This window comes from Thamnophis elegans, chromosome Z (genome assembly GCF_009769535.1).
Source record: "Thamnophis elegans isolate rThaEle1 chromosome Z, rThaEle1.pri, whole genome shotgun sequence".
Classification (NCBI taxonomy): domain Eukaryota; kingdom Metazoa; phylum Chordata; class Lepidosauria; order Squamata; family Colubridae; genus Thamnophis; species Thamnophis elegans.
This window is the reverse complement of record NC_045558.1, coordinates 11040521-11065711: the sequence shown is the minus strand read 5'-3', so window position 1 is coordinate 11065711 and position 25191 is coordinate 11040521. Positions and strand designations below refer to the sequence as shown.

The window sequence follows — 25191 nt, the reverse complement described above, 5'->3', positions numbered from 1 at the left end:
TCTGATCTTTTGAGGCTGGCAGTGACTCCGTAGGATTCCATATATCATTTCTTTCTTCTCACCTGTTAACCTGAGGGTTGAATTTAGATATTTCTGCATTCAAAGCCTATTTTCATCTCCTGCACAGCTGGAGAGTTTGCAGCTCACCAGATGTTATTGAGTGACAGCTCTTCACTCGTTTGCTATTAGCCTTGCTGGGGATTGGTGTTGAGAGGCGTCTCCTGATCTCCCTCTGCTTTCCTTCTCCTCTTTCCGTCTAGCAAGAGCATCAGAAAGGAACAGAAAGGAGAAAGAAAGGCGTGGGAAATGCTGAGGGCAAATGTGTGACACCCCCCTATTGCTCTAATCAAAGTTCAGGTTCAACTATACCAACCAAAACTAATCTATAGATCTGAGTATCAATCATTAAAACCGTGATGGCAAACCTATGGCACACCTGCCACAAGCGGCACACAAAGCCCTTTCTGCGGGCACGCGAGTCATCGCCTAGCTCAGCTCCACTGTGCATGCGCGCATGCCTCTCACCAGCCATCTCATTTTTAGGTCTCTGCCAGAGTGCCCCCACTGCTCCCGGCAGCCCGGTTTTGGTCGCAGAAGGCTTCAGGGAGGCCTGTTAGGCCCAAAACAGGCCATGGGAGGATCGCACCCATGCACAGAGGGAGTGCGGGGGGCAGTGGTGGGATTCAAATAATTTAACAACTGGTTCTCTGCCCTAATGACCAGCTGGGTAGGTGTGGCTCGGTGGTCATGTGCCTGTGTGGGCGTGGTCAATTCAACATCACTCAGGTTGATGGGCGCTTCGCTTGAGCTGTTACAATGTAATAAGGGTTAACCGGAGAGGCAGTTTCTGTAAGCAGGGCAATAAAGATTAGGCTAGAAAGAACACCAGAATGTTTCCTTCCTGCCTTCCTTACAGGATTAGCCCTGTAAAGTGGGAAAAAACAAAAAGAGATTTCTTTCAGCAACCGGTTCTCTGAGCTGCTTAGAAAGTTAACAACCGGTTCTCCTGAATAGGTGCGAACTGGCTGAATCCCACCACTGGCGGGGGGTGTCAAGTGCATGCACGGGGGGGAACGGGGGGGGTCGTGCATGCATACATAGGGGGACCGCATTGCATTGTGGGTGTGGACACACACGGCCATGGACACACACACACAGATTTCAGCACACGAGGACAAAAAGGTTAGCCATTGCTGTCATAGACCATTCCTTTGACTACTGCTTTACCTTGTGCTAGCCAGATTTCTTAGTTTTTAAACTTCGTCCACATCTGTCAGTCTATTATAAATTGCAGATTAGGGCCTCTTTTCAGACAGTTTTTTTTTTAAAGGTACCTTCCTTGTAAAATGTTCCTGTAAAATATTGTGTTGTACCTTTTGTTTTTAACATCTTTTTCATCCCTCTCTCTTTTTTCTTCTCTTGCCAAAGTGCATCAAACACCTGCTTAATATAAACCTGTGGCAATTTGCCCAGCAGCGCTAACGATCAAGGCTCTCAGGAGCCTTCAAATGTTGAGAGAATCAGAGGGCATCACAATGCCATCAAGGTCAAGGACCATCCGCTGCTTCCCACTAGTGGCGGAAATGGTTTGTTTTTATCTCTTTATCTCCAAATTCAGGCTACTCAACCAATTCATAATTAGGGAGATGGGGGATTGATCTAAAACTCAATCCATGTCAATGAGACATGAGCGGACTTCATTCTGACCAGATTTCTTGAATTCTGTTTTGTTTTATTTTAAAGACTGGAACTCTCTACTTTCACGTTTGTTGTTATATGCTGGCCAAACGAAAGGATCGGTTTAGCAAAATTAAAGGAGAAACATACTTAATAAATGTATTTTGTACACATCTTTATTTTATTTATTGCACGTTTGTTTTGTTTGTTTCTTCATTTGTTTATTGGAAGTCCTCAACTTACAACCATTCATGGTCAAGTAATCAAAATTCGAGCCCTTGGCAACTGACATATATTTATGACAATTGTGATTTCCCATAATCAACCATCTGTAACCTTCCCAGCTGGCTTCCAACAAGCAAAGTCAATGGGAGACGCCAGATTTGCATAACAACTACATAATTCAATTGACAATTGCAGTGATTCTCTTAACAACTGTGGCAAAAACGGTCATAAAATGGGGGCCAAACTCACTTAATAATTGCCTTGCTTAGCAACATAAATGTTGAGCTCAATGATAGTTGTAACTTATAAGTCAAGGACTACTTGCATTAGATTGTTATTCCACCTTTATTTCTTTATAAGTAATGGACAGTAGTGAATGTAGCTAATCTTCCTTTTCCTATTTTCTCCATAACAATCTTGTAATGTGGATTGGGTTGAATGAAAGTGACTGGCTCAAACATACCAGTTGGTTTTCATGCCTATGGTGCAGTGGTGGGTTGCTCCCAGTTCAGCCCAGTTCAGCCAAACCGGAAGTAGTGGTGGTGGGAGTCCCCACCCACCCGCCTGGATGCTTCTGCGCAAGGTCAGAAGCTTCTGCACATGCACAGAAGCATTGCACATGCACACACACCAGTAGTAAAAATATTTGCAACCCACCACTGCTACGGTGGGGCTAGAACTCACAGTTGCTTGGTGATTGGTCGAAAGAGCTAAGACTGATGGATATTTGCAGGATCCATGCATTCATCTGGTCTGTGGCTTGAAGAATCCGTGTCTCCAGGCCATGCCATTTTGCGTAAAGAGAAATTTTGAAAATGCAATTACAGTAATTGAAAATAAACTAGGTGACACCTATCTTCAAATTATTTGATGGTCCAGAATGGCCTGCCAATATGTTTTAGTTGCCTATGAATATTCAGTTGTTTGCATGATCTAAATCATTCTAATATTTTAAGGGCGAGCAATAGGGAAACACTCAGCTGCTGATTCATCACAGCCAAATGCTGAGTTTTTAAATCTCTCCCAAAAAGCAGAGCAGATACACCTGACAACATCTGACTGTAATGAGATACCAGACAAAACCAATGCAGATTAATTCAACCTGAACTGTAACAAACAGCATGTCTTGTATTCTGAAATAGAGTAGAAGTTATTTCGCTTTCCTAATTTGTAAACTCCATTCCCACATGGGATAAAAAAAAAATTGCAGAGCAAATACATCTGAATCCAATTGTTTATGGAGGATAATGACATTTTAGTTCTGATGGGATATATGCCATTCAAAGTCATATTATCCATATTTTTCGTATAAATTTCATATTTCAGCATTTTTTTTAACCCTTGGATGATGCAACATCCAATATTTTCAAGCTCCAGCTCCTTCTCCATCTGATGGAATTCCAGTCTCCCCTGGAGATGAAATTTACTCTTGAAATCTAATATAAATATGTCCTCACACAGTGCATATATTTTTTGATATCTTTTCGAATTATCTTCGAATATATTGCTGGATTTGAGATCCGTATTACAGGGGTGAAATCCAACAGGTTCTGACAGGTTCTGGAGAACCAGTAGTGGAAATTTTGAGTAGTTCAGAGAACCAGCACTTCTAACTGGCCCCAGAGTGGGAAGGGAATGGAGATTTTGCAATATCCTTCCCCTGCCACTCCCACCAAGCCACGCCCACCAAGTCACACCATGCTCACCAAGCCACGCCCACAGAACCAGTAGAATTTCATCACCGCCATATTATATAATATAATGAACACTGACCCAGTGCAGGTTGGTAACTAGATGTTTTTCAACTCCCTAGTCTAGGGCTGGGAAAAATAATGGCCCCAAAATCACCCACCCAACTTCCCTTTTTCTAAGGCAGGGGTCTCCAACCTTGGCAACTTTTGTGGACTTTTGGACTTCAACTCCCAGAATTCCTTAGCCAGTAGCTGGCTGAGGAATTCTGGGACTTGAAGTCCAGAAGTCTTAAAGTTGCCAGGGTTGGAGACCCGTGCTCTAGAACTGATGTGGGGAACTTGTGGAACAAATGAAATCCACAAGACATAAAAAGGATGTGGTTCCCTGTGTTCTAGAGCAGGGGCTCTGAAGAACTCTGGGAGTTGAAGTCCACAAGTCTTAAAGTTGCCAAGGTTGGAGAGCCGTGCTCTAAGGGAATTGTAGATCCTAGTCACTCCATTCAGTACCACCTTAACACCAAAGCTTTATCTTTACCTTATATTAAACTAGATATGAGACTACTGATCCATCTTGCTCATATCAAAATTGACCTCTTCACGTTTTAATCAGCTTTCCAGCTAGATGTGTTAGATATAATGCTTGAGACATGGGTACAACCCATGGGAACAGAAGCACCATAGAAGCATCTTGAGATCCTATCAATCTCCTTGGGATCTTACTGAATGCCAGAATGGAAGCGTGGCATCCTCGGCCTTACTTTTTGCATCCGAACACATCCATGCAGTTTTAAGTTCCTGCTACCTGCAGATGGTAGCGCTGTGGCTGAAGATATGCAGAGGATACGTACGAGTGGGCATCAAGAGTAGGTTCTTTGGAGAAGAAAATGAGAACCACGATGCTACCATCTGGAATACATTCGGCCTGTTGGGTTCACCAAATGTAAGGACACTGCTTCTTCTGAAAACCTCTGAGGGACTTGAGGCAGATACTTGGAATTCTCCTAGCCCAGGATGGGGACAGTTGGTTCCCAGACTCATAAAGATTTAAGAGTCAGTTGTGTAAACAGGCAGCTACAAGTTTGTCCATCATTGGAAAAGAAATTCCCCCTCCTTCCCAGAATATGGAAAGGTTGTCAGAAAGAAAATCAACAAGTTTCTTTTTTCCGTAACATACACAGTGATGTATTAGTTCTAAATGGGAAATAATTCAGCTGGAATTGGTGTAAATGTTTGTAATAAGAGCTGGTTTTTTTAAAAAAAAAAATAAACCAGACCAAAAACTGGTGATATGCCAATAATTTTCCCATCAACCATTAAATCTGGGGTGATCAGCTTTGAAGTGGACAGAAGGATCATCTTTAACTTTCATTTGCTGGGCCAAAAGCTGCAATCCCAAAGATGGAAAGGATCAAGACAAAAACCTGAATTTGGTCATCTTCAAATCTAAGTTAAATTCAATAAATCCAAAGCAATGGTTACAACTATTTTCCACTATTTAATAGTGGCCCTTCTATCTTGTTGGGAAATTATATAGGTAGTCCTCAACTTACAACAGTTCATTTACTCATCCTTCCAAGTTACAACAGCACTGAAAAAATTATGACTTATGACCGTTTTTCACACTTGCAACCAATGCCGTATCTTTGTGCTGATGTGATTAAAATTCAAATGCTTGGCAACTGATTCATATTTATGACGGTTGGAGTGTCCCGGGGTCATATGATCATCTTTTCTGGCAAGCCAGATTTACTTAACAACTGTTTTACTAATTTAACAACTGCAGTGATTTGCTTAACAACTGTGGCAAGATAGAACATAAAATGAGGCAAAGTTCACTTAACGGTCTTGCTCAGCAATGGAAATGTTGGCCTCAATTGTGGCCATTAGTTGAGGACTAGCTATAGTTTGGCAAAAGCTTTTCTGGCAGGATTGGTGGGCGATGAGAGGCTGTACCTTCACAAACCACGAATTGTAGAAGTGAGAGTAACACTCAAATACTCCCGTATTTGTAACAGTCCTGTACGCGTGTTTCAAAGGTTGGAGAAGTTTATGTCTTGTTTACCTGCATGATTTGTGGAAAACTAATGTTCCTGTGGCAAGGAGGACAATTCAGAAGACGAGATGGTGATCTGGGCAAACATAATAATCTCTATCAATGTATGCATTGACATCTTCTTCTGGTGTTCCTTCTCTTTCAGCCTGGCTTTTTCCTTCCCTCTCTTCCTTCATGAAGTTGTTTTCAGTGCTTAAATCAACCATTAGTCTCTGTTTATTTCGGCAAAGGACATAATTCTTTGGAGAAATGTGTCCAGTCCCCAAGGCTGTCATAGGAACATGACCTTTGCTACCTGTAAATGTTGTGTAAGATGCCTGCCTTCCTTGACAGCTGGGGTGATAATCCACTTTGTCTCTCTTAAGTGATAGCTGATAAGTCTGTACAGAAATGTTGGCTGTATTTTGCTCTCCGGGAGAATGCGAAGGAATGCAAGTTGGGTTTGAAATGTTTATTCTAAAAAGGAGTGGAAAAATCGTTCCCATCCAATTTGGCAGAAGCTGAAAGAGTAGAGGGGGGGTAACCTAAAGCAGTCCGATGCCTATTTTTAAAAACGAGATTACAATTTAAGAAGTCTTAAAATGAAATTACATTTAGAATAGGAAGTTTTTGCAGAAGAGGGAATCAAGGCTCACCAAAAAAAAAGTAGATGGCTTCTCCCCTTCCCATTTATATATTTACACTTTTTTTTAAAGCACAGGTAGAGGGGATACACAAATGGTTTGTCAGGAGCTCATTTATATGTTCAATACACATCCACAAAAAAGGAAATTTTAGCTAGTTAAAGAAAATAACACTTGCTATAAACATTCGTGGCATAATGATAAAACGTTGAGAAAAAGAATGATAATAGTAGCTGAAGAAATCCCAAGACTGTTTTAATGAAGAAAATAGGATAATTTTATTTATAGGATGTTTTTTTCCTTGCTCTTCCATAATTAAAAAAGTAACAATTAATCGACTGCACACCGACACACAAATACATTATGAATTGCCACATCCAGGATTTTCATATTCTGGTTCCTTACAAAGGTTGTTTTTTAAAGTTATTTTCCACCAACATTCCTTCTTTTCTCCCCCTGTAGGTTTTCTTGTTAAATGTATATTTTAACTAGTTTTTCAAGACAGTGTTTTTCCCAAGGCAGCTTGCCATATTAAAATATTCAACAACATGTGTACTACACTGAAAGATCATGATTTTGTTTTTTAACTCATGGACTAATTATAACAACTCATGTAAAAGTAAAAAATAAACATTAAAACTAAAGAAAATTAATATAATTTAGAAGACTTTTGAAAGATTTCAATCCACAATCCTTATTACAGTAAATTCTTTTGCCATGCCTGGCTTCAGACTTTTGCACACCATTTCTTATTTATAGCATATTCTTTTTTTTTTTAATGGTGACTGATTAAGATCATGATTTTTTTCCCCCAAATGGAATGTCTTTTGGATGTCTCTTAGCTTTAGGTTAACCAAACAGAAACAAATCAAAAGGAACAAAATAACCCAGAATGATTTTGATGGCTTATGATCAGAAATTTGTAACTTAGCAGCAGCACTTAAAGACACCGACATATAATTTTTCTACTGAGCCAATACTTCACAGTCACTTTTGCCAAGGAAGTATTTGTCTAAAAGATCCGAATATGGGTCCCTGGGATGCTGCTGTTGAAAATTTACTATTCTCTTCAGTTCCTTATCTCATCAACCATTATGGCCAAATTTCACAAGTTCATTAATTTATTCTCCAAAAGGGCCACGTTTCTTCCAAAAGGCGCGATTTATCCTGTCTTTCTAAATACCTAAATTCGAAAGTCCATGATGTTTTGCTATTTTTACCAAGGGTTTCTGATGGCAAGACAGGCCCAATAAGAATCCTTCAGAAGATGAGCTTCTGGTGGAAACAAAGTAGCGATTAGGCGAATGTCTTGTTATTAATGATCTGCCTTCCTCTCATTCATGATGTATTTCCAGTGTGGGTCTGCAACGCTCAGCCTTGAACAAGAGTGTAATCCTTTGAACAGGCTACCCTGTCGAATGCTTTGCAAATGCATATGGGATGCGAACTGCTTTTCCTCCTCTTTCATGCGTGATCACCGGAAGAACGTTTGCAGGCAACCAGAATCACATTGAATGGTTGAGTCCATTGCAGTGGGCTTTATTATTATTTTTTTCCTCTCTCCCTCTCTCTCTCTCCATCTCCCTCTCTGGCTAGCAAAAGAGGATGGATGAATGAGGTCATGCGCCAAGTCCCCTGCAGTTCACCATTATTTTTGGTGAATAAAGGATGGCTAAGGTTGACTGGAATGTCAGCAAACCTTTCATCCCTCTTCCTTTCAGCTGTCTGTGTTCTTATCCACAAGCCATACAAAGATCCTGGGTTGGGTTTTCACATCCATGGCCAGCTGGCTCCTTCTGCATAATGGGCAAGAGTGGGCATTTGCTTTCTACGTTTGCAGAGGGGAAATGCCAGAAGATATTTATCACAATGTGCTCAAGGTAGGATTGGCCTTTCCCCCCCCCCCCCATTTCTTAAGGAAGGAGTGGGGCCTGCAGCCTCCCCCATGGAAGGTGGGTGCTGAGAACATTTAATTTCAAAATTAGCGTGCCTCGTAAGGAAGGCCAGAAGGTGGAGCCGTCGCAGGCCAGATGTGAACTGGGATAGGTCAGAACTGGTGAGAAAACCCATGTGTCTTTGTGTGCATGTATGTGCCTGTGTGTGTATGTGTATGTAAGTGTTTGTGTGTGTGTGTGTGTGTGTGTACATACATACTCCTGACACTTTGTTTTAATAGATGAACTCAAGTTTTAATATTTAGGGAGAGAGAGAGAAAAATTGCTTTCTTTCTCCCTACATTCTTCATACCAGGCACAATTTTATATTCTTCTATCTACGTTTTTTTCACAGTACTTGCCTTTTGCATCTATTTCTTTAGGTGTTGTTCTTCCTTCCCTTTTCAGCACTTTGGCTATTGCAGCTGCCAAATGCAGGCCACGCAGACACATAACTTCTTGAAAATATTATTGTTGCTTTGTGTTTTTTTTTTCTGTCTTCTTGCAAATATTAAAGCTGTTTTCCCACTAGGCAGGTCAGCCGTTTGTGTATCTCAAAAACCTGTACTAGTTGTAGGTTCATTTTTTGAGGATGAGTTGGGGGGACAGCCTAAGTACTGTGTAATTGCTGGGGTTGTTTATGTTTGTAATATCATGTGTATCTCTAATTACACAATTCAACTCCCAGAATTCCCTAGCCTCCCGGAAATAAATATGCTGTTGCGGAAATAAATATGCTGTTAGTGAAGGTCACAGCATACTGGCTGGGGGAATTCTGGGAGTTGAAGTCCAGATATTTCAAAGTTGCCAGAGTTGAAAAAATATTGCTGTTGTGTAAAACAACCATTGTGCGAAATCTGAAGTCTTTTCAGATGCTCAGGTGACACTTCAGTGTCGAAGTTGGAATATAGGAAATATTTTTCTTAAACTTGCCAATAGATTACAGTTACATCCCAGGTTATACTATCTAAAATATCTAGTCTCTGTCCGTTATGCATGGTTACCCATTTCCACTTCCCAGTCTTTCAAGACCAGTTTGAAGATTATTGGTAATTATCTTCTTTTCTGCCAATCTCTGAATGCTAAACATTAGAAACAAGAATGCCATTTACGGTAGTCATTGCTCCATTCTAAGGTGTTACAATTCCCAGAGTAACAAAAATTTTCTCTTCCCTTCAAAAGGGAAATAAAAGAAAGGTTTTAACCTTTTTAAAAATTTCATATGAGAGGCTTTTTTTTTCTGGTCCTATTTAGAAAAATCCAAGTGTTTCCTGTGAAGGAGGGTTATAAAGCTACCAAATCATCCTTCCCCTTAAGAAAACATTATGGCCATTGAAATAAGTAGCTGCAAAGGGAGAAGCTGATTGCGCAGAAGTTCCATTAAAATGAAATATTTTAGGTGGGTAGGTAAGTAGGTAGGATAGATAGGACAACCCAATATGATAACCATGTTTTAGGACCGACCAAAAGGATGAAACTGCAGAAATAACTGGAGTGGCGGAAACCTAGAAACCTATTATTTTCACCCTGGAGAAATGTGAAACAAGTAGAAGAGTCGACATAAGGTTGGAATTAAAGAGACAGAGAATATTCCAGGAATCTCCTACATCCAAGCTCACCATTCTGCATATTGAGAATATGAAGGTTTAAAAAAACAACAGCAAGAAACAGAGCTAGCTTCTTGCAAAAAGTAAGTATGAATCCTTTTTAGGAACACAATAAATTGGCAATAAGGGAGTGGAAACGAATGGTTTGGTAGACATTCAAGATCTGGTAGAAATTTGACATCCCAGGAGTGATCCCTGGTCACTCATTGTGAGAAAGGACATGAGAGCGTGGCATGATAGCAGTCTTCCAATATCTAAAGGGTTGCCAAAAAGAAGAAGGGAGGCCAACCTATTCTCCAAAGAACCTGAGGGCAGGATAAGAAGCAATGGATGGAAACTATTCAAGGAGAGAAGCAACCTAGAACCAAGGAGAAATTTCCTGGCAGTGAGAACAATTAATCAATGGAATAACTTGCCCTCCAGAAATTGTGGATTGCTCCAACACTGGAGGTTTTTAAGAAGAGTTCTCTGAAAGGGTATAGGGTTTCCTACTTGAGCAGGGAGTTGGACTAGAAGACCTCCGAGGTCCCTTCCAACTCTGCTATTCTGTTACTTTATACTTAGGTTTCATTAATTTCTTCCTGTAAAATGGGTTATATATAAATGGCCGTGTCATTTGTTGGAATATGGAAAAAAAATGGATGCTGAACCTTTTCCTCTGTAGGGCCAAAAAGTTCAGGGATTAATGGATGCTTTCACAGATCAGGAAAAGAGAGTGTGGGTATATGTAGATATGTAGTTAAGTGGTTAGTTAGTTAGTTAGTTAGTTAGTTAGTTAGTTAGTTAGTTAGTTAGTTAGTTAGGAAGGAAGGAAGGAAGGAAGGAAGGAAGGAAGGAAGGAAGGAAGGAAGGAAGGAAGATAAGCCAAGGAATTGCAAGACTGTGGACTGGACTGGAAAATGAATTCCCTGTTGTAAAAAATAATAACTAAATAAATAACTAAATAAATAACTAAGTAAATAACTAAATAAATAACTAAATAAATAACTAAATAAATAACTAAATAAATAACTAAATAAATAACTAAATAAATAACTAAACAAATAACTAAACAAATAACTAAATAAATAAATAATGCAGAAGATCACTGCTGTATTATTGCCAGAAAACCACATGGATGTGTTGATGTCATCTCAGAATATCAAGGTTAACATAAGAACATTTTTATATACTGTGGAGCTCTTCTCTAATCTCAGGGCCAGCCTGCTACAAATTCACCCACTGCAAGGTTTCCTACCTCTCTTGTGCATTCAGATGGTTCTGCCTCCACATAAACATCATTAGCTGGAAGTACAAGAAACTTATGACAAAGGAAAATATTACAAGGGGATTTGGCAGGGTGCAACAGGTGCTTATTTACATGGCCTTTCTTTTTCTTTAGCAGTAAGTAAGTGGCTTGTTTATGGGGATGGATACGCGGAGTCTGCTGGTTTTAGGCTCCCAGAATCCCAGTTATTTAGCGCTGTAATGTTCCCCAAAGCCCTTCTGCTTAGAAACTTTGAGGACATCAAAACTGAGAACTGCTTACTTGTATTCAAAGATGACTTCAGGCCTCTTCAGCAAATCTCTTAAGGAACACAGATGTTAAATTTGCAGAAGAGGAAAGCTGAAGCAGAAAATATAGTTTGCGTTTGGTTTCCTTGGTTTGGTTTTCATTTGGTTATTTTTCACATGTTAGATAACTTACAATTACAGATAGTATGTTAATTGACCAAAGCACAAGGCCCAGGAAAGGAATAAACTAAAGTTCAGCTGAAACGGACAGTCCTATGTGTACCTGTATACAGGTAGTCCTCAATTTAAGACCACAATTGAGCCCCAAATTTCTGTTGTTAAGTGAGAGAAGATTTTGTTAAGTGAATTTTGCCCCATTTTATGACCTTTCCTGCCTCAGTTGTTAACTGCGGTTGAAAACTTAGTAACTAGGTTGTTAACTGAATCGGCTTCTCCATTGACTTTGCATGCAAGAAGGTTGCAAAGGGGATCACATGACCCCAGAACAGTGTGACTGTCATAAATATGAACCAGTTGCCAAGCATTTGAATTTTGATCACATGATCATGGGGATGCTGGAAAGGTCAAAACTGTGGAAAACTATCATAACTCACTCTTTTCAGTGTTGTTATAACTTTGAACAGTCAGTAAATGAACTGTTGTAAGTCAAGGATTACCTGTATTGGGTTCCTTCCTTCCTTCCTTCCTTCCTTCCTTCCTTCCTTCCTTCCTTCCTTCCTTCCTTCCTTCCTTCCTTCCTCCCTTCCCTTCCCTTCCCTTTCTTCCTTCCTTCCTTCCTTCCTTCCTTCCCTCCTTCCTTCCCTACCTTTTCAAGTATATTACTAAATTAACAGTATAACTCTTATGTTATCACCTATTAAAATGTATTGACAATACACTAGCATAACTAGTCAAGGTTAAATGAACTGTTGTAAGTCAAGGATTACCTGTATTGGGCTGAAGAACTCTTCCTTCTTTCCCTCCCTCCCTCCCTCCCTCCCTTCCCTTCCTTCCTTCCTTCCTTCCTTCCTTTCCTTTCCTTCCTTCCTTCCTTCCCTTCCCTTCCCTTCCTTTTCAAGTGTATTACTAAATTAACAGTATAACACTTATGTTATCACCTATTAAAATGTATTGACAATACACTAGCATAACTAGTCAAGGTTAACCAACTTAATATCCCATTGACTTCAATATGAAACCTAATTTGTCTCATGTTCGATCAGTGGAACTGAAACTCAATTCACTGTAGCTGGATAGCACCAGTCAATCCCATTTTATTCTAATCAATAATCTAATCAGATAGCCTCCTTTTGTTCTTGGAAATCTTATACATTGTCAGCCGGGGCCATAGGTCACCCTAAGAAACCATTTATAGCTGATACTGCAGAATCTACCTTTGATAAGGATACACCATTATTGTCCCTTATTGTCCCTATACTAAATTAGGCCCCCTAAAGACTGGGAAAAGAGATAGAATCATTGGTGGAACTTTGTATGGTGTTCACTTCATTTAGTTGGATGGAATCAGCTCTGTAAAGGTGGGGGGGACTCATAATATGCAATAATAAAATATGGTTCTTTAAAGAATGAAACAGCTTCTGTGAATGTAGAGGGTGGAATTCAATAACTTAGATGGAATTCTTACCCCATGACTTTTAGAATTATTGAGCACATATTACCTATTACTCTTCAAATATACAAATTGGGATGTTTGTTGGCAACTTCTAAACTTCCGTCAAAGAGAAGAAAGGTTGTAGTGCAGTGATGTCTGTTGTCTTTTGTTACAGAATGAAAACCATAACTTTCTTACTATGAAGAGTTCTCCTTTCTTTAAACTAGCAACTTCTACAATGCAGAATTTTGTATTATTGGAATACATGTAGCTTCCAGGCAAAGCCAAAATAGTCTTCTTATGCCAAATTAAATGACATGTCATCTAAACACATGACTTGTCTAAAACAGTGTTTTGCTATTTGTTGCTCTTCAATTTCCAACCTGGAAATGTAGAAGTCTTTTCTATTGCAAACCAATAATATATACATTTGATGATGCCGGCAATTAAATTTATTTGCCCACTTGATCGCAAAGAAATAATTCTTCTTTAATGTGCTACATCTTTATTACTGGATAGTATATAACATATAATAAAAGCCGGTAGAATTGATCTCTGAATTAGCGTGGTTGAGTCTGGGCTGAGAATGTAGGTTAAACTTTTATTTTAATTGGTTGGATCATGGATCATATTAAAAGAACAACTTGATATAAGTACTATATGCTCCCAAAAATAAGTCAAATACAAATTTTAAAATGTGAAGCACACATCAGTAGGATGTTGGTTCAACTTTGTTTTTGAGCATGGAGTCACTGTATGATATGGTACAATTGTTAGGGTGGAGATTCCTTTTTCTACAAAGTCTTCATTTTACGGCTAACAATAATTGAATTTTAGGCTAACAGGATTATTGCTTCTTACCAAAAAGTAAGCCGCTCAAATATTGTATCCAAAAGTAAAAAATAGTTGGTCTTCTACTCCTTCCTAGGTGTGCCAGGTGTTTATTGCAGAAGGTACCTATTAAAAACAAAAAATGGCCAATATTATATTAAATAAAGGATATCAGATTACATCATTCATATATATATATATATATATAATCATATTCATAAAATTCAGTGTAGTTGCTGTTACGGGAAGCCCAGATTAAAATACTGTGTGTTTTGCCTGTGTCTTCTGTATTAATGTTATTGGTGTAATTTTTCTGCAATATTGAAAACAGTCAAAAGAGTTTCAACTTTAAAACTAATGATTGGTTTACATGAGACAAACTTTACTCCAGAAACTCTAAGCCAAGACATACTTACTTTTACTTTCAGGCAGATGTTTAATTCCAGCTCTTAGAACACCAGCATTTGTTATTCGAAATGAAATGATGAAGGTTACAGAACAAATACTCAAGTATCTTCCTTTACTTGGATCTATCTCTTAATCAACAGCACAATAACGGTCTTTATAGATGAATCCCCTATTCCATTATCCTTGCATGTATAGATGGTTCTGTGGTTTTATTTTGAAAATTAACAATGCCAGACTAAAACAGGTCAAACGTTTTCCATCCAATGTGAAGAATTGATATATTCTGTGTCTCCCAGAATCTACTTAACTGGACTGGATTGGAAAAGAGATAATACCAAGAAGTTTTTCTAGTGACTTGGATTCTTAAGAAGAAAGCTAGAGAATATAGATGGGGAATGTATGAAACTCTGTTAGACTATGAATCAATGGTAAAGGACAAATAAATGATTTTAAAAAAAATTAAATTTCTGAAGTATAACAATTAAGGTTTTAAACTTTGCATTTGTGTAACGTGTATGTATGGGAGGTGGTCTGACTGGTGTGTAAAGTTTTTCTCTCTCTCTCCCTTCATTTTAATTAAGCAAGCCCAGGTGGTAACTCAACATAGCAAACATATTTTCCTAACCTTTATTGTACCTCATTAGAATTCTCTCTTTTAAAAGGATTTCTAATTATATTGTCTAATAAAACTAAACCTTAGAGATCATTTGCATATTATATGAAGAAATCTCATACAATAAACTCACAGTGGATTCAATTAACATAATAGCTAATTATATATCCCATCAGCCTTTTGAGTGGTTCAGCATTCATGTTTCTCCTGCACTAGCCTAAAGCAAATGTGTGTGCGTGCGTGTGTGTGTGTGTACACACGATTGAGTTTTCATTTTTAAATACTGACCCTTAATAAATATTGAAAATTGGAATATTGTTCCCAATGAGAAAGCTGGTGATTTTTTTCGGCATGGAAAAGTCTAAAGAGATGCATATTTCTATTCACTTTTGTATGGATCTACTTCTACATGTGCATATTTATGGATGATTGTAGATACACACACATACACAAACACACAAAAGCAGGCATAAATCATATATTGTGAAACCTGGATAGAAGAGAGGGGGAAAATTCTTAAGTAGTGTTCAGAAATATTTGATTGGCTATCTGGGTTTTGGAAACTGTCCATTTGTAGCAGTTACGTTTTTATTTTTCTTTCCACATCCCAATTGCTTTCTTGGTGAGTTGCGTTCTCTATCAAGGCAGAAATTTATGATGAAATTAGCAGAGACACAGTAATAAACTGGATCATGAGCTTCCATGTAATTGACTGTTATGAAGGTGTCATTGTTGCTTGTAATGAATTCTCCATCCTGGGGCTTAAAATTGGCTAAAATATCTTGGAATTGTGGTGTGTCTCCATTCTTCCACCCGCGAGGTGTGTTGATGTTTAACTTCCCCCTCCCTTCTTCTTCTTTTAGGTTTTGTGATCTTGGAAAGGCTATCTGACCGCTGGTTTGAGAGTCTTCCTTTTTTTCTTCTTCTTCGTTTTTTTAAAGATGTGATCGGCATGCTCTGGAAGATTTGGCAACACAAGTGATTTCTTTGAAAACGTTTAGGCTTAATCTACTCCACTGCTAACATTGTTTCCACATGCGACAAACATCCAGTTAGGGAAATGGAAGGGGGTTTGTTTTTTTTTGGGGGGGGGGGTGTTGTTCCATGTTGCTCTGTTGTGGTTATTTGAAATGATGGTGAAATTTGATGCAGAATAAGATGCCTTTCTTTCTTTTGAATGATGGCTGACTTGTTATTCATATTTTAATGAGGTTACAATCTCTAAGGCAGTTTTTCCAGGGTGGAGGCCCCACATCTCCTGGGTGATTACAATAGGAGCTGTCTATTGAGAAGGACCATTCAGAATCTTTTAGGGCTTTCATAGAATTGCTTTTGGTTTCTGCCCCTTGTCCAACCTAAATCCCCCCCTCCCTTTCCAATTTTATTATTAAAGCAATTTTAAAGTATACTTAACTTTGGGAGGGATGGTTTTGCACGGGTGGCTATTTGATATATCTTTCTCAAAACTCTACGCAAGTGGAAATATAAATTGCGGTGGCCTTCTAGGGCTTAACTCTGGGAGCCGAGAAAATTATACAAAAGCAGGACTGCTATTTCCCGTCTTGAATTGGTGTTAAGAACCTCATCTATTAATGTGTGTATTTTGGTGAGGGTATGGATTTTGTACCTGCAGCATCTCCTTGTACGCAAAACTCTGCAAACAGAGAGTTTTTTCTGCTTAGGAGTTTTGTAAAACAGGAACACCATCTGGATGCCTTGCGTTAAATTTAGTTATGGTCCTTTTAAATAGTTGGGGGTGGGAGAAGGGAAGAAATATTGGGACTTTATTTGTTGCAGCTACTTTGTTCAATGAAAAAAAAATAGGCTATTGAAAATGGTCGTGAAAGCAAGCAAGTCCCTCAGAAATATATTGGGGTGGGTAGAGTGTATGCCTCTTTTTTCTACAATTATTCTGTACATATTTTATATCTGCATAGGATCAGTACCACCAAATGTTCTTTTGGAGTAGTTAATGTTGAGCTTTTCCTGTTCTTTCCTATTTCTATAAGGTTTCTAACTACAAGGTAGGACAAGGTAAAAAGGAGGGAGGCCTATTGTAAAGAAAGGCCTACTTTGAGATGCACAAGAGATGGGGGGGTTGGAGAGAAGGGACTCTAAGCGTTAATTTTAATTCTCCTGCCTTTATTTCCCTGATTTGTGACCAGATGGTGGTGAAGGAAGGGTCTCCCCTTTGTGTAAATGGAGCACACATATGAAAGTCCTTCTGTAATGTAATCGTTGAGACCGGAAGGGTTCATACTGCGTGTGAAAAGAGACAATGGGGACGGGATATATCAACACTGAAGAAATCGAGTTCATTTGTGATTCAGGTTCTTTGACTCTGGTTGTCATGATAACTTCCTCCTTTGATCAGCAGAGGGTGAAGAGGGGAAATCTCCTAAAGGCCCAAAAGATGCAGCTCTGTTGTTTACTGTGCACTTGGCTTCAATTCACGCCCTCTTCCGGAAGAAGTTCCAGAGATGGGAGCAATCGTGCACCTTGACCTGTCTAGACGGGAGAGAAGGTTTTTTTGTCTCTGTTACCAAGAGCAAGGGGTGCTCTTTGACCCTTGTAGCATTGACTGCTGAGACCCTCGCTAAGTACGTAGGTAGTGTGTGTCTAAATGTGTCCCCCTGAATTCTTGCTTAATTCTGAAGGAAGAGGAAAGGGCGAAGACATGGGCCAGCTGTTTGAAATAGTAGATTCTGGGAGAAGAACAGTTTTGTAAGTGATTATTTTCTTTGCCCAAACCCTTGGGAGGCATTAAACAGCTGCAAGTGACTTGACGAACAGAAAGTCAGACTAACTGAAGGATGGACGGGTGTGTGGGTGTGCGTGTGTGAGTGTGTGGGTGTGTTGGGGGGGGGGGGGGTAGAATGTTTGGAAACTTTGCTTTGGTTAAAGAAACCAAGCACATTCTAACAAGGAATCTATTAAGACTTCACTGAGACCCGGAAAGCAAAGTTTCTCTCTTTATGAGTTTTGAACATAAAATATACCTCTGCTGCAATTTTTTTTAAAAAAAATTAAGAACTTCTTGCATTTAAAATCAGCTTACAATGGCACGTATAATTTCAGCCTAAAAGGAATATTTTATTATCACCTTAAATGTTTAATTATTTCCAGGCTCATCCTAGATTTAGCTGACATTTTTAATTATATATGTAATACGATATCAGACAATAATTATTTAGATACGGAGATCTGCAGGCATTGTTCTGTACTGTCAATCCAGGTTAAGGATTCTGTGTTTATGTACGCCTGCAGGATTCTGCTTTGGTAAAATCTGAAAAATGTATGTTTCTGTAAATCTTTTTCTTTAGATTCCTTTTGCAAAGTCAGAGACCTTCTTAACAGACATTTTGGAAAATATATGCGATCGGATGAATGATTACAAACTTGAGGATGATCCTGTAACTAAGAAAAAGATATTCAAGAGATATGCTCCGAGGAAGGATGAGGAAATATATCCAATATATAAACAATATTTCTTTTATTCTGATGCTTATAAACCCTTGAAATATGCGGTAAGACAGCAGAATATACTAATGACTTTGGGAGATGAACTGTTTTGACCCTCACATTTGATATTGTAGATTAATTTGCTTCCCTGAATCTAAATTTAGGGATTTTATAGTATTTGGATATCTTTCAGGCCCTGGGTTAATTTGCCTTAAATAATAATGAATGGGGTGGGATGGGTTAAAGCGAGCGAAACACCATGAAACATAGATCTCAATATTCTTCAGAACAAGTATGCATGGGTAATGCCACTTTATTTTCACTTTGGGTTATCAAATATTTAAGTTGAAATAATTTTAAAATAAACGATAGAAAAGCATTTAAAAATAAACGATAGAAAAGCAATACAAATCTACCCTCCATGATTTTCAGCAATATGAATCTAAAGACCACTTCTCTGTTCTGCAACAAAACAAATTGTGACGCTAGGTTTTGCATTCAGATTTTAAAATTGCTAATTCAAATGCTGATGGTTATTGGAGTGATAGAGAGTTTAGTTATTGTTTCTTTTTCCAGTTTTCTTTCTTTGGACTTTGTTTGAGAGCTAGAATGGAGTCCTAGAGCAAGTTGACACAAGAGTGTCGCTCTTGAGCTGGCCTGTGCCTCAAACATCAACAAATGCTCATGAAAAATAATATTTTCAACATGGGCCTGTGGGAAAAAATGAAAGAAATCTGGAAATATATTTGTCCACTCATCCAAAATTAGACCTATGGGAAAGAAAGCAAGTCTTGTTCTTTTAGAAAAATTTACTTCGGGATTCTAATAGGTCTGGAGCTCTTGTGGAGTATTTTAATGCCAGTTAAATTCCTTGCCAACAAGAGTTGGTTTCTTTAACTAAATTAATAACTGATCTTCAGCAATTACCACAATGATCAAATAAGGAATTTGGGCAATGGGATTCCTGCAGGAATCTCATTATCTACTTATTTTACCTTTTATTTGATTCTAAAACCAAGAAGGTTGTTTTAGGATCATCCAAAATGTTTTGCAAAATTCTAAATAAACGTAAGAGAGCATGTATAAAAGAGAGCATGTTAAGGAACTAATTTTTAAATTTTCATTTTTCGGAGACATTATTTGCATTACAAAATCCGTGGAGACTTACTTCATGTGCTGAAGCAGTATTTATTTAAGAATGCACACCACATATGAGATTTGAACCTAAAAACTGGATTCTTGGGGTAGGGTGTAGAATTTTATGGTAGAATCGGGTCTTTTTGTGATAAAAGTTGGCTTCTTGGTTATTTTTGAGGTCATCTTACAGAATGTTTCTCCTTTGCTGGGATTCCCTGTAGATTTTGGGGACAGGAGCTTATAGCCAATGCTTAAGGCCAAGTGACCAAGAAAAACTGCATTGGGAGAAGGCCCAATGCTGACCAAATCAGAAATATGACTGATGTTATATGAAGTCACTGATACGTTCTTCATTTTGAAAAATAAGTAATCATTTGGTGATATAGTGAAATAGTTTCTTTCTCCTTATGCACATACTGTATACGTTTTATCCATTCCGTCCATTTCAAAGTATTAGCATCAATCCCTAGAACCGTTTCAACCAACTGTGTATGAATAAACTGTATTAAGCGGAATCATTCATCATTTGCTTTCAACAGATAGAATTTGAATGAGCCTATAATGAAATCTCAATATATATTGTTAATGCTGTGTACTGTTACAGTACAACCCGATCAGGCAGGCACGCTGCCTCGGCACACACAAAAAAACCCCAAGAAATAAAAAAGCGACAATCCCAAATTGTCTTTCTTGACACAATATCCTTTGGTTGCTCTGTGTAAATGGCCTTGTTTAGTTCTTTGCTGCTGTTTTTCCCTCTTTACAGTGTGAGACTATCATAGAACAGTATGAAGATGAAATATTCTCAGTTATCACTCGGGAGTCACACTCTCTGGCTGACAAGCTGTGCATTGAAAAATCAGGTACTGTGTCTGATGTAACATGTGCTTCTTTCTCAACAGCAATTCTCTCCCCCCCCCTTTCTCCTTCTCCCACCCCCCCGCCCCCACCAATCCATTTATGCGTTGCTGGGATGCAGCAAAACACTTTGGAAAATAATATTTTCTAGATTGAAGAGGATGCATGGGCATTGCTAAGGAATGCCGTGCCAAGGAAAGTTGGTTAAAGAAAGAAGAAATATATTTGCCTATTCATCCAAAAGAAATCATATTCAAAACAAGATTTGTTTTCTTTTGGATGAATAGGCAAATAGATATTTTAGACAGGTTTACTTCAGGATCTGGAGTTCCAGTAGAATATTTTAATGCTGGCTAAATTCCCTGCCTAAATTCCTTTAACTAAGTTAACATCTGATTTTTAACGATTATGAAGACAATAATGGAAATAGAATTTAAGAGATGGTATTCCTGCCAGAATCTCTTCATCTATTCATTTTGGCTTCAGTTTCAGATAGTTGATTCTAAAACCAAGAAGGTTGTTTTAGGCCTATCCAATCTCTTGTGTCAAATTCTAAATAAACATAAACTGAAATACTATGGACAGCTACTTGTGTAAGACCACAAAACAAACTGGGTCTTAGCAGGAAATGTACATGGGATGAAGTTGCTATCCCCTCTGAATGAGCAGATTGTAAAAATAGGTGAGTTTTAAAAAGCTGATTTAGAGAGATAACATCTAATGTTAACGCTAGCAAATGTTAACAGGGCCAATTAGTGGGTAATAAAATAATTCATAAGAATACAGGGGAGAAATTAATAATTTACATAGTCTAGAAATTTGTAATTGTTAAAAAAATATTATAATGCAAATAAAAGATAAATTATTTACATTTCATCTATCACTTGATCATAATATAATTGATGTCCTTAATATAGTAGAAACAAATTGTCCCACAGGGTCACTTTTAAAACTCATGTACAGTTTTCCTTCCAAAGTTTTCAGGCAATGTGAAAGTAAAGAGAAAAGTGTAGAAATAAGCAGGAAGAAAGGGAAAGAATAGTATGAGTCAATTCCCTCCAGCATGTTAATCTCATTTTCAAATTTGCTTTTGTTTTGAGGCACCAATTTCTCCAGTCTATACCCTTTCAGTTGTCTTTCTTCCTCTTGTTCTTGACAAAGTAAGGTGTGATATATTGGGTTCTTAGATGCACTGTATGCACACTTATCCAGATGGCAACCTTAAATAAACAGGATTCATTTAAAAATAAATGTGGTAGAATCACGCTGAGTCTAAGAGGTTGTGGTCTTACCCCGGTTAATAGTGAAAATAATGGATCTTTTGGTCAGATCGGTATCTATCTGCCTGCCTGTCTGCTCATATGGCTACCATCTATCTGACTATAGATCATAACTTCAAGGCAACTGCAGTATTCTCATTTTGGTAATGTGGCTTCCTTCAATTTAATAGGGTTTGAGAAGTTGGTGACCTTTGATTAGAAGCTGTGGGACTTATTTCCCTCCAATAATATTTAGAACTGTGAAGCTAGATTGCTCCTCTAAGACAATTTACTTAGTCTAAAGTGTGTTTAGGATTGTGGCAAAATCCTGCAATGACTAGAAAGGCTCCGGAGACCAATAGAAACCATAAACATTTCTTATTGAAGAACTGAAGAGAAATATTGATGATGAGGAGGAGGAGGAGGAGGAGAAGGAAGAGGAGGAGGTCGTAGTTTTCTATTAGCGCCTGCGCAGGTTATTTACAAGAAACAAGGAAAAACAAATGACAGGAAAGATCAGCAGTTCTGTCTGACCTTGTAAAATCTCACAGGATTATAAATATGCTAAAGTGAAAACTCAGAAAGAAAAGTAAACGACCATACATTCTTTCTATTGCTTCAGTAGGTAGAAAGTTTTTAAAAGATCCCCTTCCAAGTGCTGAAGCACAGAGAGGGTTTTCCAAAAAGGAAAAAAGGGGGAATTATAGATACTCATTCCAATTATAAAAAATGTTCAGCTTTTTAGCACTTGTGTTTACTAGCTGATGTCTGCCTCAAAACTAGGAAGGGGAAAAAAATCACATTTTCCAGAAATTTCCCCATAAGAAACGAAAGAGCCTAACAAAATGTAGGGAAACCCTGAGGGAGCTGAATGTAACCAACTCATCTCTGCAAATCATATTATAGCTTTGATTATAAACTTCTTTAAATGCTATTAGTTATTTCCACCAGGCAATATATGTATAACATAATGATATGAAATTTGTGGGGGGGAAATGACCTAGTTGAAGTGACTATTTGTGTCAGTATGAATTTCTCCACAACACAAAAGGTAAACAGTCTTTGTGGAATGTTTTACAAGGCACACTTTAGCCATTGTGACATATTTGTGATAGTGTACAAAAAAGATGGCTTGCAAAGCACTTACTGATTTATGTACCTCTTTCATCAGGGGAGGTAGAAACGCAGAGCATCATTATCTTATTAAAAGCAGTATATGATAAATTCTCTATGAATTTAATTCCTTATCCTGTAATCTGTCAAACTGAGGCAACCTTTAGCTAGAAAAATATGTGGTGTTTCTTCCATGTTTACATGATGATTGCATCTGGTGTTTCATTTTTTTAAAAAGCCAAAAACTCTTTCACAAGCTATGTTAAAAAGATGAAGGTTGTTGGTTTTTTTTATATATACAGACAACCATGGATCAGTTATCTGTCAAAAGATTTCTTTGATCTCACTTAAAATCTCTATATTTCTCTTTCTGCCTGGAAGGATTCAAAAGAGTAAAACAGCCTTTATCTATTCTTACGAAGATGTTTTCTCCTCTACTTAAAGGAATTGTTTCTGAAGTTAATAGACATTTTAGTCCTTAGTTGGAAACTAAGATTTGCTGTAGGATCATTGACAATAATATAAATGCATAACTCAGAATTTATTGTTGTGCCAGTGAAATTGGGTAGACAATAATTTGCCTAAAGGACAATTTTCATTGTCCCACTATTATTTTGTAATTATGCTGTTTAGAAGCAATAGGATTAAGACATTGGTCAAGAATGTAGTATTCTTGGATTTGTATCAGTTAATTTGGTTCAACAACATAATAGACTGCCTCTATGTCCATCTGTCCCCAACCCATTATTATCATTAAGGTAATATAGAGGTTTCCATTATTCTAATCGGCTTCACGTGCTCATAACTCTGAAAAATTATTCTCTTTGGATGAAATTTTTCATTCTCATCCCAAAGGTGAATTTATTTATCTATGTAGGAAGCTTGAACAGAAGCCATTAACGCATTTTTAAGTCTCACAAGGGTAGAAAAACGCTTCTATTATTCTATAAAAGCCTGGCGTTTTTGCTTCCATTTCACTTGCTCAGTTTGGCACATCTATTATTGCTCCAAAAGCTTTCAAATTCAGTGCTTCATAGGCAACTTGCTAAGACTACCCTTTGAAATGGGTTGCCAGCCCAAGACAAGGCGACCAAGTCCTACACAATGCAACTCAGTGTTAATATACAAATGATGCTAACATTTTCACTGTATTCTAATAACATTCTTTGGGATTTGAAGATAAAGATGTACTCTCCACTGATCTATTTTTAATGAGCCTTTACAGTTTTATAATTATCTTTTCTTCTCCCTCCTGCCCAGAAATTTCTAGTAAATACAGAGTTTTATTAATCTTCCCCTATGATGGGTTGTGTAAATTCAAGCTTTCTAGGAATAAACGCAGCAGTCATCTGAGGACAATCTCTTTCCGATAGCCCTTTTTATTTTTTTTTCTTTGATGTTATTTTGTAATTCTGATTTTAGCTTATTATTTATATCTCTTTGACCTCTTTAAAAGAATAAGAAAACCCCAAGTATGTCACAATAGGAAAAAAACCTTGTTTATTTTGTTTTGCTAAAGTATCTGAAACATATTCCTATTGCCAAATACTGAATCAATTCAAGCTCAGACTATTTATGTTGTCAGAGATTAGATGCCAGTATTAACTCTGTTGATTCAGAAATAAGCAGCGCAAGAAGGGGATTTATTTCCCAATAATTTTGTTAAAAACTGGGGCTGTGATTTTTAGATAAATGGGCAGGAATCTTCTACAAAGAGCATTTAATATTTTTATGCCAAAGTTCTTTGTTTATTAAATTGAAACAAAGCAAAATACTGAATGAAAACTTGTGTGTTGTGTATAAGAATAGACACTTCTGTCAAATTTATAAAGAAAGAGAACAATCATGTTAAATAGCGATTCAATCATCACAAATTTGCTCATTGTTTTAATGCCAGCCATTTGCCCAAAATATGGACTTTCAGATACTGCTCACTCCCAATATTTTTTTTTATCTTAACACACCTATAATTATGTGTGAAGTTATATTGAAAAATCTGGAAAAATCTTGCACTGTTTTAAAATACTGTGTCAAATCATTGAATACATTGGAACAGCCTTAAAATAAAATAAAAAAACCTACTATGATATTAAAAACCCATCAGTAACTCTCTCTTTTAAAATGTGTATCAAGATATGATTTATGATTTTTGAACAGTGGTGAATAATCTATTGTACTATCATGATCAAGGGTATCTGAAACCTGAATAAATATGAACATGTAATTGTGAGATAATCTAATTGTTTGATCTTCCATTGATGTCTAATTTTGCCCTCTCTTGATAGGTCTTTGTCAAGAAGCTGAGACGCACACTGAACTTTAAAAGGCAACTATTATTATTATTATTATTATTATTATTATTATTATTATTATTATATGGATGAAGAATATAAACTAAAATAATTCTACATTCTCTATCTTCCATTAATCTTCATAACAAACCTTTATATAGACTGATCATTAACATGCCTGTTTGTCTTGTCTATTTCAGATATTGGACTAAGTTAGTGGGGGAAACTCTTCACTTTTTAAAGCTGCTGTGTCAGTTGTACTCAAAAACCCTGTGCTTTTCATAGGTGTTAATTATGAGTAAA

The 25191-nt window shown here is 37.5% G+C and overlaps 1 protein-coding gene across 1 annotated transcript in view; it reads left to right on the top strand.

Annotated features, from left to right (window-relative positions):
* CNPY1 (canopy FGF signaling regulator 1) overlaps positions 1 to 24920 on the top strand; it is a 70833-nt gene extending 45913 nt beyond the window's left edge. The window contains exons 3-5 of the mRNA XM_032234575.1: positions 18092 to 18295; positions 20134 to 20230; positions 24883 to 24920. Of these exons, the coding sequence (XP_032090466.1) occupies positions 18092 to 18295; positions 20134 to 20230; positions 24883 to 24920 (339 nt within the window). The remainder of the gene's footprint in view (positions 1 to 18091; positions 18296 to 20133; positions 20231 to 24882) is intronic.
* The last annotated feature ends 271 nt before the right edge of the window (positions 24921 to 25191 follow it).